At 42.9% G+C, this 15,000-nt stretch overlaps 5 protein-coding genes and 1 long non-coding RNA gene across 10 annotated transcripts in view; 4 read left to right on the forward strand and 2 right to left on the reverse strand.

The window, feature by feature from the left end:
• Nucleotides 1-1,305, forward strand: part of prkab1b (protein kinase, AMP-activated, beta 1 non-catalytic subunit, b) — a 4,510-nt gene extending 3,205 nt beyond the window's left edge. For all 3 annotated transcript variants that reach the window (XM_027140307.2, XM_027140308.2, XM_047823167.1), the window contains exons 5-8: nucleotides 1-24; nucleotides 102-235; nucleotides 385-453; nucleotides 889-1,305. The exon at nucleotides 1-24 is cut by the window's left edge and continues 91 nt beyond it. In XM_027140307.2, the coding sequence (XP_026996108.1) occupies nucleotides 1-24; nucleotides 102-235; nucleotides 385-453; nucleotides 889-966 (305 nt within the window). In that variant the 3' untranslated portion in view covers nucleotides 967-1,305. The remainder of the gene's footprint in view (nucleotides 25-101; nucleotides 236-384; nucleotides 454-888) is intronic.
• A 488-nt stretch (nucleotides 1,306-1,793) lies between these two features.
• On the forward strand, nucleotides 1,794-2,526 carry LOC125146350. The gene is made up of 2 exons (XR_007144817.1): nucleotides 1,794-1,838; nucleotides 2,227-2,526. It is a non-coding gene; the product is annotated as an uncharacterized LOC125146350 (long non-coding RNA).
• On the reverse strand, nucleotides 2,328-4,099 carry pla2g1b (phospholipase A2, group IB (pancreas)). Its single transcript, XM_027140314.2, has 4 exons — nucleotides 4,001-4,099; nucleotides 3,246-3,402; nucleotides 2,697-2,824; nucleotides 2,328-2,469 (listed from the first exon to the last, which is right to left on the reverse strand). The coding sequence occupies exons 1-4, from the start codon at nucleotides 4,032-4,034 to the stop codon at nucleotides 2,342-2,344; spliced, it is 447 nt and encodes a 148-aa protein (XP_026996115.1). The 5' UTR covers nucleotides 4,035-4,099; the 3' UTR covers nucleotides 2,328-2,341.
• A 2,932-nt stretch (nucleotides 4,100-7,031) lies between these two features.
• Nucleotides 7,032-11,177, reverse strand: LOC113638850 (hepatic lectin-like). 2 transcript variants are annotated; one of them, XM_047823169.1, is made up of 9 exons: nucleotides 11,016-11,177; nucleotides 10,547-10,636; nucleotides 9,615-9,698; nucleotides 8,702-8,782; nucleotides 8,321-8,353; nucleotides 8,077-8,216; nucleotides 7,780-7,895; nucleotides 7,143-7,350; nucleotides 7,032-7,110 (listed from the first exon to the last, which is right to left on the reverse strand). In XM_047823169.1, exons 2-8 carry the CDS (start codon nucleotides 10,632-10,634, stop codon nucleotides 7,191-7,193), a joined length of 702 nt encoding a protein of 233 aa, XP_047679125.1. In that variant the 5' UTR covers nucleotides 10,635-10,636; nucleotides 11,016-11,177; the 3' UTR covers nucleotides 7,032-7,110; nucleotides 7,143-7,190. The 2 variants fall into 2 exon arrangements, with proteins under 2 accessions (XP_047679125.1, XP_047679124.1); XM_047823168.1 differs by having other exon boundaries at nucleotides 7,032-7,350.
• An 886-nt stretch (nucleotides 11,178-12,063) lies between these two features.
• LOC113638848 (cytochrome c oxidase subunit 6A, mitochondrial) lies at nucleotides 12,064-14,182 on the forward strand. The gene is made up of 3 exons (XM_027140311.2): nucleotides 12,064-12,222; nucleotides 12,751-12,893; nucleotides 13,905-14,182. The coding sequence occupies exons 1-3, from the start codon at nucleotides 12,126-12,128 to the stop codon at nucleotides 13,989-13,991; spliced, it is 327 nt and encodes a 108-aa protein (XP_026996112.1). The 5' UTR covers nucleotides 12,064-12,125; the 3' UTR covers nucleotides 13,992-14,182.
• Nucleotides 14,183-14,776: 594 nt separating this feature from the next.
• hps4 (HPS4 biogenesis of lysosomal organelles complex 3 subunit 2) overlaps nucleotides 14,777-15,000 on the forward strand; it is a 6,512-nt gene continuing 6,288 nt past the window's right edge. The window contains exon 1 of one of the 2 annotated variants that reach the window (XM_047823166.1): nucleotides 14,777-14,983. The gene's annotated coding sequence lies outside the window, so the exon portion shown is untranslated. The remainder of the gene's footprint in view (nucleotides 14,984-15,000) is intronic. The other variant, XM_027140324.2, reaches the window with a different exon arrangement.

Here is a 15,000-nt window from a genome sequence, read left to right on the forward strand (position 1 = left end):
CTGAGATCTGCACTGACATGTCAGGTGAGTTGATTTAATCAGATCTGCTGATGTTTATTGACTCTACAGACTGTTTAAAAGTCTCTCTGTCTGCTGCTCAGACATCTCCAGCTCTCCCCCTGGACCCTACCATCAGGACCCCTACGCCATTAAAGGGGAGGAGCGACTGCGCTCTCCTCCCATCCTGCCTCCTCACCTGCTGCAGGTTCTGCTCAATAAAGACACCGGAGTCTCGGTGAGTCACAGAACCACACCATAAACACACCACCATAGTCTCTGATTCTGTAATGATTTATTACGTGTTTATATGTGTGTGTGTGTGTGTGTGTGTGTGTGTGTGTGTGTGTGTGTGATGATGATGATGATGATGATGATGATGAACAGTGTGATCCTGCTCTGCTTCCTGAACCCAACCACGTGATGCTCAATCACCTGTACGCTCTCTCCATCAAGGTGCGCTAATGCTAACCACCACCACAGCCCTAGCATGCTAACCTACTGTGTCTTCTCTTACGCTACAGATGTTTTCTCCACACAGGTTAGCGTACATAAACAGGTTTGACATGGACGAGCTTCCCGATTAGCTACGTGTTAATCCCCTTTCATGTCATTACTGTGACTGTAGATTAGCACATCCTTTAGCATGTCACTATAATTAGCTGTACTTTTATTCACCGTGATATTAGGCATGTTAGCATATGTTTAGCCTTAACATGTAGATTAGCGTCGTTTTACATTATCACAGACACACAGACTCGCTAGTTAGTTGTGTTGATTATTGTTTTAATTTACTTTCATCTGAAGCTGGTTTAGTGTGTGTTTTAATTTGACTCACTGACAGAATTTTGTCACACACTCATGGTATCTGCCTGTCATTTGTTCCCTCAGGATGGCGTGATGGTCCTCAGCGCTACGCATCGCTACAGGAAGAAATACGTCACTACGCTGCTATACAAACCTATCTGAGCTTCACCCACACACACACTCACACACACACACACAGTGAGGAGGAAATCACCAAAGACACAAAGCTGCTGTATTTACCAAACTCCCTTATGTTATAACTGATGAATGCTACATTCCCGTACAGGATTAGCCTGATTAGCATCTTAAATCCTGTGTCAGTGTTTAGGTTTTAGAGTAAGAGATTTTCCGGCCTTGATTTATTTACTTTACTGAATTTTAATGTTTTATGAAATATTTTTGTAGTGTACGTTCGGTGCACGAGCGAAAGTTTATACTGAACAAGTGAAACTTCCTGTTTAGTAAATAAGTAAATTGGTGAATAAAGCTTTCCTAAATGTCCAGAATATGTTTTTTATTTAAAGACAAGGGGAAGTCGTGGCCTAATGGTTAGCGAGTCTGACTCCTAACCATAAGGTTTTGAGTTCGAGTCTCGGGCCGGTGATTGAGGTTCCCTTGAGCCCTTGTGGGTCACCGTACTTAACCGTTTGTCACGTCACTCACATTATAATTTGTGGGCGTGTCCCAAACCACAGTCGTTCACTGTCATCAACACGAGAACACAGCCATTAAAGTCGCTTTATTCTTTCTGTGTCCATTGTGTTTAGTTAAGTAAGAAGCTATTGTGGTTTGTTGACAGAGAAGGTGTTAGTGTGGTGTTTAGTTAGAGAAGGTGTTAGTGTGGTGTTTAGTTAGAGAAGGTGTTAGTGTGGTGTTTAGTTAGAGAAGGTGTTAGTGTGGTGTTTAGTTGACAGAGAAGGTGTTAGTGTGGTGTTTAGTTAGAGAAGGTGTTAGTGTGGTGTTTAGTTAGAGAAGGTGTTAGTGTGGTGTTTAGTTAGAGAAGGTGTTAGTGTGGTGTTTAGTTGACAGAGAAGGTGTTAGTGTGGTGTTTAGTTGACAGAGAAGGTGTTAGTGTGGTGTTTAGTTTACAGAGAAGGTGTTAGTGTGGTGTTTAGTTAGAGAAGGTGTTAGTGTGGTGTTTAGTTGACAGAGAAGGTGTTAGTGTGGTGTTTAGTTGACAGAGAAGGTGTTAGTGTGGTGTTTAGTTGACAGAGAAGGTGTTAGTGTGGTGTTTAGTTAGAGAAGGTGTTAGTGTGGTGTTTAGTTAGAGAAGGTGTTAGTGTGGTGTTTAGTTAGAGAAGGTGTTAGTGTGGTGTTTAGTTGACAGAGAAGGTGTTAGTGTGGTGTTTAGTTGACAGAGAAGGTGTTAGTGTGGTGTTTAGTTGACAGAGAAGGTGTTAGTGTGGTGTTTAGTTAGAGAAGGTGTTAGTGTGGTGTTTAGTTAGAGAAGGTGTTAGTGTGGTGTTTAGTTAGAGAAGGTGTTAGTGTGGTGTTTAGTTGACAGAGAAGGTGTTAGTGTCCCAGGGTGTGGTGTCTCTCAGTTCTTGCACTCTTCACTCGGGAGGTTTTTGTTGTTGGGGTTGTAAGTGTGATTATGCTGAAAGAAGCAGTTTGCAGCGACTTGATCACACTCACACACTTTGGCCTGGCATTTATCATTGGATGCTTTGGACACACACACACACACACACACACACACACACACACACACACACACACACACACAAAGAAACACACAAACATGTTGATACAAAGATCTGAAGACACTAACAAATTGTGTGTGTGTGAGCTGATGTGTGTGTGTGTGTGTGTGTGTGTGTGTGTGTGTGTGTGTGTGTGTGTGTGTGTGTGTGTGTGTGTGTGTGTGTGTGTGTGAGCTGATGTGTGTTTACCTGAACAGGTGATGGTTTTATCAGAGCAGCTGAAGTTGTACACTTTGACGTACGGCAGGTTGGCTACACCGGGACAATCTGGATGTTTCCGAGCGTTCTCGTAACACTTATCGTGTATCAGACAGCACCTTAAGTGTGAAAACACTCTGGTTTTACATCATCATCTTCATCATCATCTTCAGATAAAGCTGTCAGAATATAACGTTACCATGGCAACCTCTGCTGCCATGTTGGTCTCAACGTTATCTAGCTTCGTCTACAATTAGCGTCTGTGTGTAAACATTTATTGGTTCCTCATTTACGATCTCATAATTTGAATATCAACATCTGATTGGTTCCAAGCTGTTAAAGCTGTTTAGTGACATAACAAACTGATCTGAACATAACTCCGCCCCCTGGACTGGTTTTATACAACATACAATAGAGATTTCTGAGACAAGATAAGGACTTAAACAGGTGGAATGTATCTAGCTAGCTGACTTAGCAATGAACAAAACGTTGGCTGTGATGTTGGTCGTTATGGTAACAGTGGGGATATTTAATACATACTGATCGATTTGGTCTTTAGGAGATCCGGATCCAGAAAATCCACAGTAACAGCCGTAGTTGTTGTAAATGAACGGATTCACGTTCGGCTGCACGCACGTGATCATTTTACCGAACTGCCAGAGTGCACGAGGCTGAAACTCGCCACACACCACACACACTGCAGGGGGGAAACATGATCGGTGTTACATCACTAACATACACCATCACAACATCAACACAACATCACATCAGTGTAACACTGCATCACTGCACACGTCTATCCTTTCTCTCACTCTCACTCATTCACTACCGCTTATCTGAACGTCTCGGGTCACGGCGAGCCTGTGCTCAGGTGTCATCTCAGGTGTCATCGGGCATCGAGGCAGGATACACCCTGGACGGAGTGCCAACCCATCACAGGGCACACACACACACTCTCATTCACTCACACACACACACACACACTACGGACAATTTTCCAGAGACGCCAATCAACCTACCATGCATGTCTTTGGACCGGGGGAGGAAACCGGAGTACCCGGAGGAAACCCCCGAGGCACGGGGAGAACATGCAAACTCCACACACACAAGGCAGAGGTGGGAATCGAACCCCCGACCCTGGAGGTGTGAGGCGAACGTGCTAACCACTAAGCCACCGTGCCCCCCTTTAACCTTTCATAATCACTTTTAATATGTTTGCAGTTCTTCAGCAGTGTGTGAAGACGTGTGTGTGATCGAGATGTAACAAAGAGAAGGAGAGAGTTTCACACACTCACCTGTGGTCATCAGAAGAATCCAGGACAGATGCATGATTCTGAAAGAGTGAGAACTTACTGCTGCTGTAAAGCCTTGAAAAGAACAAGGGATGAGGAGGAGGAGTGAGAAAAGGCCAGATGAAATAACAGAAAAAAGTTGATACGGCAAAAAATAAACCTCTGGCCCAAGGACTAGGCATTAAATCATCTACCACGTCTCTTCTCAGCTCCTTACTCTCTGTTCTAAACACACACACTTTCACGTTTCAGTTTCAGACATAAAAATGAAACAGATCTAAAATCATCACTTTGTTTCCTCGGGTTTTATTTCATCGCCACTCGAAGCTAATACAGAATATTACAGCACCCAGAGTTCAATGAAACATTTTTACCCCAAAATCAGAACATTAGGAAGATTATTTTAATTGTTATTGTATAAGAGAGATTTGAGAGCCTGAAGGTTTTACTTGTCACATACTCTGTTATATACAGCGTTCTCCTCAGACCTCAGACCTTCTCAAGTCATGTCAAGAAGCTTTTATTGTCATTACACCATATCTAACTGTTACAGTACACAGTGACATGACACAACGTTTCCCCAGGATCAGTGTGTTACATAACACACACACACACACACACATATAAGGACTTAGTAAGTGTCCTAGATACATAAAGTGTGTCTGTGTAACCTGGTGTACACAGTGCAGGACAGGACAGACAAGACATTGCAGGACAAGACAGTGCAGGACAAGACAGACAAGACATTGCAGGACAAGACAGACAAGACAGTGCAGGACAAGACAGACAAGACAGTGCAGGACAAGACAGTGCAGGACAAGACAGACAAGACAGTGCAGGACAAAAGACAGTGCAGGACAAGAAAACAAGACAGTGTAGAACAAGACAGTGCAGGACAAGACAAACAAAACAGTGCAGGTCAAGACAAACAAGACATTGCAGGACAAGACAGACAAGACATTGCAGGACAAGACAAACAAGACAGTGCAGGACAAGACAGACAAGACAGTGCAGGACAAGACAGACAAGACAGTGCAGGACAAAAGACAGTGCAGGACAAAAGACAGTGCAGGACAAGACAGACAAGACAGTGCAGGACAAAAGACAGTGCAGGACAAGACAGACAAGACAGTGCTGGACAAGACAGTGCAGGACAAGAAAACAAGACAGTGTAGAACAAGACAGACAAGACAGTGCAGGACAAAAGACAGTGCAGGACAAGACAGACAAGACAGTGCTGGACAAGACAGTGTAGAACAAGACAGTGCAGGACAAGACAGGCAGGACAAGACAAACAAAACAGTGCAGGTCAAGACAAACAAGACATTGCAGGACAAGACAGACAAGACATTGCAGGACAAGACAGACAAGACATTGCAGGACAAAACAAACAAGACAGTGCAGGACAAGACAGACAAGACATTGCAGGACAAGACAAACAAGACAGTGCAGGACAAGACAGACAAGACAGTGCAGGACAAGACAGACAAGACAGTGCAGGACAAAAGACAGTGCAGGACAAGACAGACAAGACAGTGCTGGACAAGACAGACAAGACAGTGCAGGACAAAAAATTACAAGACGATATAAAAAAGACAATAAACAGAAACAGCGTCAGTGTAAACACTGTATGTAAACAGTATTGTGTGTGCAGTAATACTGTAATGTACACAGTGTTATAGCAGCAGTTATATAAGATAATGTAAAGTATCATGGAAAACAGCAATAAACTGAAATGTGAGACAGTGTGTGTGTGTGTGTGTGTGTGTGTGTGTGTGTGTGTGTGTGTGTGTGTGTGTGTGTGTGTGTGTGTGTGTGTGTGTGTGTGTGTGTAAAACAGCAAAAACAGTGTGTAATCAGTTTGATGGATGTATAATGGAAGAGTGTGTATGTGGTGTAGGTCTGTACAGTCCATATAGTTGATGTGTGTGTGTGTGTGTGTGTGTGTGTGTGTGTGTGTGTGTGTGTGTGTGTGTGTGTGTGTGTGTGTGTGTGTGTGTGTGTGTGTATGTTGTGCTCAGTACAGTTCAGTTATTAAGGAGTCTGATGGTTTGTGGGAAGAAACTGTTACACAGTCTGGTCATGAGGCCCAAACGCTTTTTACCAGATGACAGGAGGGTGAAGTGTGTGTGTGAGGGGTGTGTGGGGAGAAGAGTGTGTGTGAGGGGTGTGTGGGGTGAAGAGTGTGTGTGAGGAGTTTGTGGGGTGAAGAGTGTGTGTGAGGGGTGTGTGGGGAGAAGAGTGTGAGTGAGGTATGTGTGGGGTGAAGAGTGTGTGTGGGGTGAAGAGTGTGTGTGAGGGGTGTGTGGGGTGAAGAGTGTGTGTGAGGGGTGTGTGGGGAGAAGAGTGTGTGCGAGGTGAAGAGTGTGTGTGAGGGGTGTGTGGGGTGAAGAGTGTGTGTGGGGTGAAGAGTGTGTGTGTGGGGTGTGTGGGGTGAAGAGTGTGTGTGAGGGGTCTGTGTGGTGAAGAGTGTGTGTGAGGTTTGTGTGAGGTCCACAATGCTGTTGGCTTTACTGATGCAGTGTGTGGTGTAAGTGTCCATGACAGAGAGAAGAGACACCAGTGATCTTCTCAGATGTCCTCACTATCTGCTGCAGGGTCTGTGATCTGAGATGGTGCGGTTCTCAAACCAGACAGTGATGCAGCTGCTCAGAATCCTCTGTAGAACATGGTCAGGATGGGTGGGGGGGGGGGATGTGCCTTTCTCAGCCTTCATAAGAAGTAGAGACCCTGCTTGACTTTCTTGGTGATGGAGCTGGTGTTGAGTGACCAGGTGAAGTTCTCCTCTAGATAAACACCAAGAAATTTGGTGCTCTTGACGATCCGTCGATGTTCAGTGGAGAGCGTTCTCTCTGTGTTCTCCTGAAGTCAGCAACCATCTCTTTAGTTTTATCCACAGTCAGTTTGCAGAGTAGTAACCATAGTAACCACTGCACCCCGAGAACACCTCACAACACCACCCAGGCCGACGCCACACATGCAGTTTCACTACCATCATTTCACCGATGAAGTGTTTTAATAAACATCACAAGGATTTGTATCTTTATCATGGTTTTATTTTTCCACACATCATTACACAGATTAGCAAACGACTGCTGCATCTTTAGTCTGACTGAGTGTGTGTGTGTGTGTGTGTGTGTGTGTGTGTGTGTGTGTGTGTGTGTGTGTGTGTGTGTGTGTGTGTGTGTGTCCACTAAGCAGGTCTCTCACATACATATCTATAACTTAGTGTACAGTCTGCATCGTTCCAAAGCCTGTGTGTTGTTACATAGATGTTTACTGGATGAATCTGCCCACAGTCTTCTCCATTCATACGCTGGTGCCAGTCATCTGGCTGGCCATTGTCCCAGAAACTGCACACACACACAAGACACACACATAAACACACACACAAGACACACACATAAACACACACACAGACATCTACCAATGTTTATGTTTAGCCTGAGATTTGAGATGAAGGTAACGATGGATTTGAGGATGATGATGATGATGATGATGTGTGTGTGTGTGTGTGTGTGTGTGTGTGTGTGTGTGTGTGTGTGTGTGTGTGTGTGTGTGTGTGTGTGTGTGTGTGTGTGTGTGTGTGTGTGTGTGTGTGTGTGTGTTGGGTTTGTGGGGTTTTGGGTTACAGGAACATCATCAGGATTTGAAATTCCAGTTATTGATTCACAATTTGAGGTTAGAGATAATGGCTCAGGATTTAAGGCTATAGATAACATTAAGATTTGTGGTCAGGTTAATGGCTCAGGGTTCGAGCTGCTTCGTGTCTGAGTTCTTACTGCTCAGTCGATTCAAAGTCTGTTCCATCGACCCAGCTCCACTTTCCCTCACCCTCTACCTCGATCAGACCTATCCAATAACTCAGGTTGTCATCAACCACCTGAGATATGTACTCCTGAAAACGAGAGAGAGAGGGAGACATGGCTAGGTAATATTATTTATTTATTTATTTATTTATTTATTTATTTATTTATTTATTGTCCTTGTGTGTTTTAGTTGTTCTGCATTTCCTCGTCTGTGTTATTACACCACGTTATTAACAGGTGTTAGAGATCAGATCAGTGTGTAGGGTTTACCATCTCCTCCTGGTCGTTCACCACCAGCAGATGAGCCCTTCTCAGATCGCAGTCCTTCTCTGCGTTGTGCCAGTTCCGACTCTGAGTAGATGTGTAATAACACTTGTTTTTGTAAAAGACCCAATTTTCCTCACAGGAACCTGAACAAGAACATTTTACATGAGTGTGCAGACAGCAGAGGAGACACGACAGACAGACAGACAGACTGAATAAGTAAATGAAGACCAGACAAACGCAGCCTCACCTCTTACTGGCAGCATCACTGTGGGATGTGAGTCTACAGGAGAGATGAGTCATGATACATCGACAGTCACAAACAGAAATACAGTCTATATGGTCAGTGTAAAGCTCGGACACACTCATGCCACATTTAATGATGTTTAATTAGCTAAATATTAATTAGCTTTAATTTGTAAAGCTTCTGATTAGAACTACAACTGGTCTTGCTCTCAGGGAGGGAGGGGCCTGTTCTCCACCCTGTTACAATCACAGTGACAGGAGCCAATCGCATGCATCTGTCAGCGCTGACGATAGCACTGAGTGTTACACCGCTCACTCCATGAGCTAGCTCAGAACAATACAGTAAGTAGAACCATGGGGTCTGTGATGACCCCGTTATGTTCACCTGTCTGGGCAGCTTTCTTCGACGTGCTGTAGGCCTGCATGGAGGAGACCAGATCTGACACCTGCTGGTTCACCTGAGTGACTTTTAAAACAAGACACACATTCACACTCCACAGCTTTATTCTTAAAGAAACAAACCTCTGGGATTTAGTAAGAGAAATAAAGTGTACCGGAGCTCATAAAAGGAGGGCAGCATTAAAATGAATAAAAATGAATTAGTGTTTGAGGTAGAGGTCTTCACGGGTCCACTTAGATCCGAAAACCCGAGGTCTGACCCGAGACCCGAGCGGGAGCGGGTCTAAAAGTTTCACGTGTACCTCGGACAAGGGTCGGGTATAATAATAGTGCCATCTGGTCTCAGGTCATTTAAAATGAATGTGTTTTTACCGAACGGACCCGAGAAGACCCGAACTACTGTATCTCGTGTGTGTGCATCGACTCGAGTCCTTTTCCAACCTCTCCTCTGTTTGCCAAGACCGCTTGCGACATGTGGCTGGTGACGTGTGGCTGTCAGTGAGCTAATTTTCGTTGAAACAGACCTGTCAATCAAAGTTGAATCCACTCAGTAGCGGTTACTTTAGTGTAGAGTTACGCAACATTCGGGTCCAGTCGGGTTAAAAAAAAATTGCCGTCGGGTCGGGTTTGTCTCGGGTCGGGTCTTTGTTAAAAAAAAATATTATGCACGTCTGGTTCGGGTAAAAAGTGATTCGGGTCACTTCGGGTCGGGTAGATTTCTTTAGACCCGAGAAGACCTCTAGTCTGAGGACAAATAAAAGTGTGATCCTCGTTTTTTTCCCTCTGTAACCCGAATGAGAAAAGCACTGCAGGTCCATCGCTCTGTACTTTTCTTTCAGTGAATTTTAACTGTGGAAAGAGTTTTAGTTTAAATTTTGATTAAATTCTGAGTGATGTACTTTTAATGCCCATTGAGAGAGTCAGCAGGAGCAGGAAGACAGCAAGCGCGCCAATCATGATGTAAATGCGACGGTTCTGTTGGTCTGAAACAGAAAAAATGGCTAATTATTAAATGACTAGCACGTCTGGTTCCAGTGAATCACAAATCGATATGCTAACGATTTATTTTCATGAGAGACGTCACTGTTATCGTAAAGAAGAATGAATAAAAAGAGACATAAAGTATTTATGCATTATAGTAAACAAACTAGCTCTTTATGTACCTAGCATAAACTGTGCAGTAAACAGTGTTCGATTAGCATTTATTTTTTATGTTTAGGAATCTGCTCACATAAAACGTGTGTGGTGTTAAATATTAATGTTAAATAGGAAATTAGCTCAACACAGTACAGTGCTGTTACTAGCTACTTCTCAGTAGGTCATGTATCCCTCCAGGAGCAGCCAGGAAAAGTTCACTAGCGTTTTACTAACCAATTAGCAATAATTAAGATTTAGAGTATGAAGAAGAAGAAGAAGAAGAAGAAGAAGAAGAAGAAGAAGAAGAAGAAGAAGAGTGAAATTCTTCACATATCCCAACATTGGAGGTTTGGGGTCGAAACACAGGTCGGCCATGATACGGCTCCACTGGAGCAGTGAGGGTTAAGGGCCTTGTTCAAGGACCCAAAGGTGTCAGTGCTGGGGCTTGAACCCATGATCAACAACCCAGAGCATTAACCACTTGAGCCAAGACTGACACCTTATAAGTGAGTAAATGAATAAAATGAGAAGTCAGGTTCATTAGCATGTTAGCCAGCTTTAGCTAACTATAAACTTTACACTAATCACTTAACTGTCATCCTAAAAAATGCTAGCCGTAGCATCTGGCTAGCAGATCTAATGATCATGATGGTGGGTCTCTAAACAGAGTCATGAAAACGAGGCTGTAACTCACTCGGTGTGTATAAAGGAGATTCATTACGACATCGCTGAGAGTTTTCTGTCTCTGATGAAGAGAACCGGTCGTACTGCATCGCCTCCATCTCTGTAAAGCAGCAGAAAAGAAGCGTATACATTATGAATATAAATAAATCATAAACACTGTGCCTGTCAAATTATTGGCTCTCTGGATTATTGTCTTATAAACGAACATCCCAAAGTCTTTTATTCCTCTTCTATCACAGCAACTTGCTAACGATTACATTATTCTGTCTTTATATAAAAGAATGATAAGTTTTAATGTTAAAACAAGTCGGTTTTTGTTTTTACTGAAATTATTTTATTATTATTATTATTATTATTATTATTATTATTATTATTATTATTATTATTATTATTATTATTATTATTATTATTATTATTATTATTATTGATCAGTGTGTATTTGAGTAGAAACTGGTGCTCAGTGAGTGTAAAATCCTCACCAGCTCACATGAACGTGTCTCTGAGCTCCTTTACGTCTGTAATCAGCAGGAAAAGCAAAAGAGTCCCCAGGAATCACGGCGTGTTTGTTTGTGATGTGCAGCTCAGTGACTGCTCTGAACAGCGAGCTGTCATGTGGAAGCTCAGTGTTGAACATTAACCTGTAGATCAACACAAAACACTTCAGACCTTCAGATCATGAGCCATTTAGAAGAGTTCAGGAATAAAACATTAATATCTATGGAGTTCTGTGTATGTGTGTGTGTGTGTGTGTGTGTGTGTGTGTGTGTGTGTGTGTGTGTGTGTGTGTGTGTGTGTGTTAATAATATGTCCCTGTAGTACAGAGTGTATTAATAAAGCATTTTATCTCAACTGGTTTATTTGGTTCCAAAACTTTGAGTCCATTAATCATTAATTATTGTTCTTCACTAAGTCGATAAAGTAACAACAGCTTTATTTGTCTGTCTGTCTGTGTGTCCTGTCTGTCTCTCTGTTTGTCTGCTGTCTTTGTCCTATCTGTCGCTGTGTGTGTCCTGTCTGTATCCTGTCTCTCTGTCTGTCTGTGTCCTGTCTGTCTGTATCCTTTGTCTCTGTCTGTATCCTGTCTCTCTGTTTTTCTGTATCTTGTCTGTCTGTCTGTGTCCTGTCTATCTGTCTGTATCTTGTCTGTCTGTGTCCTGTCTATCTGTCTGTGTCCTGTCTGTCTGTCTGTGTCCTGTCTGTCTGTCTGTGTCCTGTCTGTCTGTCTGTCTGTCTGTGTCCTGTCTGTACCCTGTCTGTATGATTTGTTTTAAAGCATAGGAACAGAATATAAGTCAGACAAAGTGGAAGTAATTTCTACATTTCCTGAAAGACTTTTATTTGTTTGTTTGTTTATTATATATATATTATATTATGGACTATGAAACATGACATTTTCTTTCCTAAATATATTTAGAAAACAAACCGCTTTCGTATCTCCGATTGGTTAATACTAAACATTCCCGCGCATGCGCAAATCATTATCCAGTCTTATCGGAAAACGGGTAGGTAAAGCACATGTAATAAATCCTACCATATGTTATTAAAGCAACTTCCGTTTCCGTTTTCCTGTGTATTAGAGGTAAAGCAAGATGGCGGCCGTTGGACGTTTCTCTCAGACGCTGCGCTCCGTGTTTGCGGCTCAAACTCGGCAGCTTTCGGCCGCTGCGGCTCACGGAGAAGGAGGGGGTAAATTTAGGAGCTGCTTTTTATTCTAATAGCTTTTTTAAAAAAGACAAACAAAATAAACTCGTAATTTAAACCCGTTGTGTAGAAAGTGACCTTGTTGGAGCTAATGCTAATCCTCATGCTAACCGCTAATGCTGTGTAGTTTAACACAGAAGTGTAAGATATAAATGTGTTTATAATCTTTATTAGTTTGTTTAGAGCGCGTAGATTGTTTGTTTATTATAATGTCCTCTTATAAATAACCAGTGATGTGACTTAATAAATAAAATGTTAGAACCTAATTTAATTGTTTATAAAACGCTGATTGTCGTTTTCTTTTTTTAGTAATAAGGTTTATATATAGTTTGTTATTCACACACACTCTCTCTCTCTCTCTCTCACACACACACACACACACACACACACACTGATATATAGACAGATAAATATTGTTGTGATTTGTTTTACATAGTTGTCCTGTTGTGTAATAAAGTAAGCTGGAGGTTTACAGGTGATTTGGTCACTCTGACACTCTCTGATCTTCTCTAGCAAAGACCTGGAAGCTGCTGTCCTTCTTGGTGGCTCTGCCAGGAGTGGGAGTGTGTATGCTGAACATGTTCCTGAAGTCTCAGCACCACGGCCATGAGCAGCCCGAGTTCATCCCCTACACACACCTCCGCATCCGCAGCAAGGTGATTTAAAAAAAGACACATGACTTCACGAGCACTCCAAAAATAGTACAAAAAGCGACATGGCTCCAACGGCATCTCCATGTTTACCGCAGTGCTGCTGAGTTCTGGAATCTGATTGGTCAGAATGTGTTGTTGAATTTTCTAGAAGTTTATTTTAATAAGTTTGGTAACAGCTCGTTCACACAGCCTACACTGATCTGTAGTGTATATTGCACACTTATGGAAGGAGTCTCCAGTTTCAGCGCTACCACCAATCTGGTGTCACACCTGGTAATGATTGAAGGTAAAAACCGGTGCAGGGCAAGACGCCGGTGCAGGGCAAGACGCCGGTGCAGGGCAAGACGCCGGTGCAGGGCAAGACGCCGGTGCAGGGCAAGACGCCGGTGCAGGGCAAGACGCCGGTGCAGGGCAAGACGCCGGTGCAGGGCAAGACGCCGGTGCAGGGCAAGACGCCGGTGCAGGGCAAGACAGCACATCAGTGTTAATACTGTGTCTTCTGTCAATATTGCCTGTGCAGAAATACTGGACTGGAATGAAAACATTAGTATTATAGCAGCAGTTACATGAGATTGTGCAAAACAGCAATCAACTGAAATGTGAAACTAGCTGAGAGAAATCATTTGGTTAATTTAGACAGAGATTTAGGATTTTTTTTTTAATCCAAAGTTTACAAACTATAATATTAACAATGACATGATGTCAAGGCCCTTAACCCCACCTGCTCCAGGGAGCTGCACAATGGCTGACCCTGTGCTCTGACCCCAGGCTCATAATAACCTGGGATATGCGAAAACTTAAAGCATGTCACTGCACGTCATTCTGTGTGTGACAAATAAAATTTAAAGTTAAAAAATATATTGTATCTTCATATTGCTGCCATTACAGAGCCTCCAAAGAGACGCACAGTAAACTAACTAACATTGCACCATTTTATGTTTTATGATGTGCTGCTGGGGTGATTTCCGTCTCATTCCTGTTCACTTCTCTCGTTTTTATTGTTCTGCTCTGCAGCGTTTCCCGTGGGGTGACGGGAACAAGACCCTCTTCCACAACTCCCACGTTAATGCTCTTCCTGACGGGTATGAACACCACGAGTGAAGGATGCACGCTTTCCTATCAGACCGGACCAGAGGGCTTCTTAAACCCCTCTCTTAACTCCTGGACCATGTTCCACTATGTCTGTTTACGTACTTGTACGTTTTAACCATCTCTGAACTCTCGCTCATGAACACAGTTAATCGCCCTGGACCACGGTGTGAACGTGAATAAAATAATAAATATATAAATTATTAAGTCTTCTGTGTCCTTTTTGAAATGAATGGAAATGAATTTACACGATTTTCCTGACCGGATTTGTTCCTCTGTGCTCACCGTACTTTTTCTGCATGCATACCTGCATCCATAGATAGCCACACCCATAGATATCTACAACCCATAGATAGCCACACCCATAGATATCTACAACCCATAGATAGCCACACCCATAGGTATCTACAACCCATAGATAGCCACACCCATAGATATCTACAACCCATAGATAGCCACACCCATAGATATCTACAACCCATAGATAGCCACACCCATAGATATCTACAACCCATAGATAGCCACACCCATAGATAGCCACACCCATAGATATCTACAACCCATAGGTATCTACAACCCATAGATAGCCACACCCATAGATATCTACAACCCATAGATAGCCACACCCATAGATATCTACAACCCATAGATAGCCACACCCATAGATATCTACAACCCATAGATAGCCACACCCATAGATATCTACAACCCATAGATATTCACACCCATAGATATCCACATCTATGGCATCCTCTGTAGTATCCTGACGCAGTGCGCATGCGTGAGAGGCTCATGGTTTACACAATGCGCATGCGTGAGCTGCTCTCTCACATGACACTTTCTTGTGACCAACATTCCAGACTTTAAGAGTTTCCCCTTTTCTAACACAGTAACACCAAGAGCTCGAAGGAAAAGTCACGTTAGGGGAATTATTTAGTTAGTTTGACGTTAAAATCGTGAGTTTTCCCACTAAAAGGAGATACAGAAGTGCTGAGCTTTAGCAGGTGAGTTTAGTGTCAGC

Source organism: Tachysurus fulvidraco, chromosome 14 (assembly GCF_022655615.1).
Source record: "Tachysurus fulvidraco isolate hzauxx_2018 chromosome 14, HZAU_PFXX_2.0, whole genome shotgun sequence".
NCBI classification, from domain to species: Eukaryota; Metazoa; Chordata; class Actinopteri; order Siluriformes; family Bagridae; genus Tachysurus; species Tachysurus fulvidraco.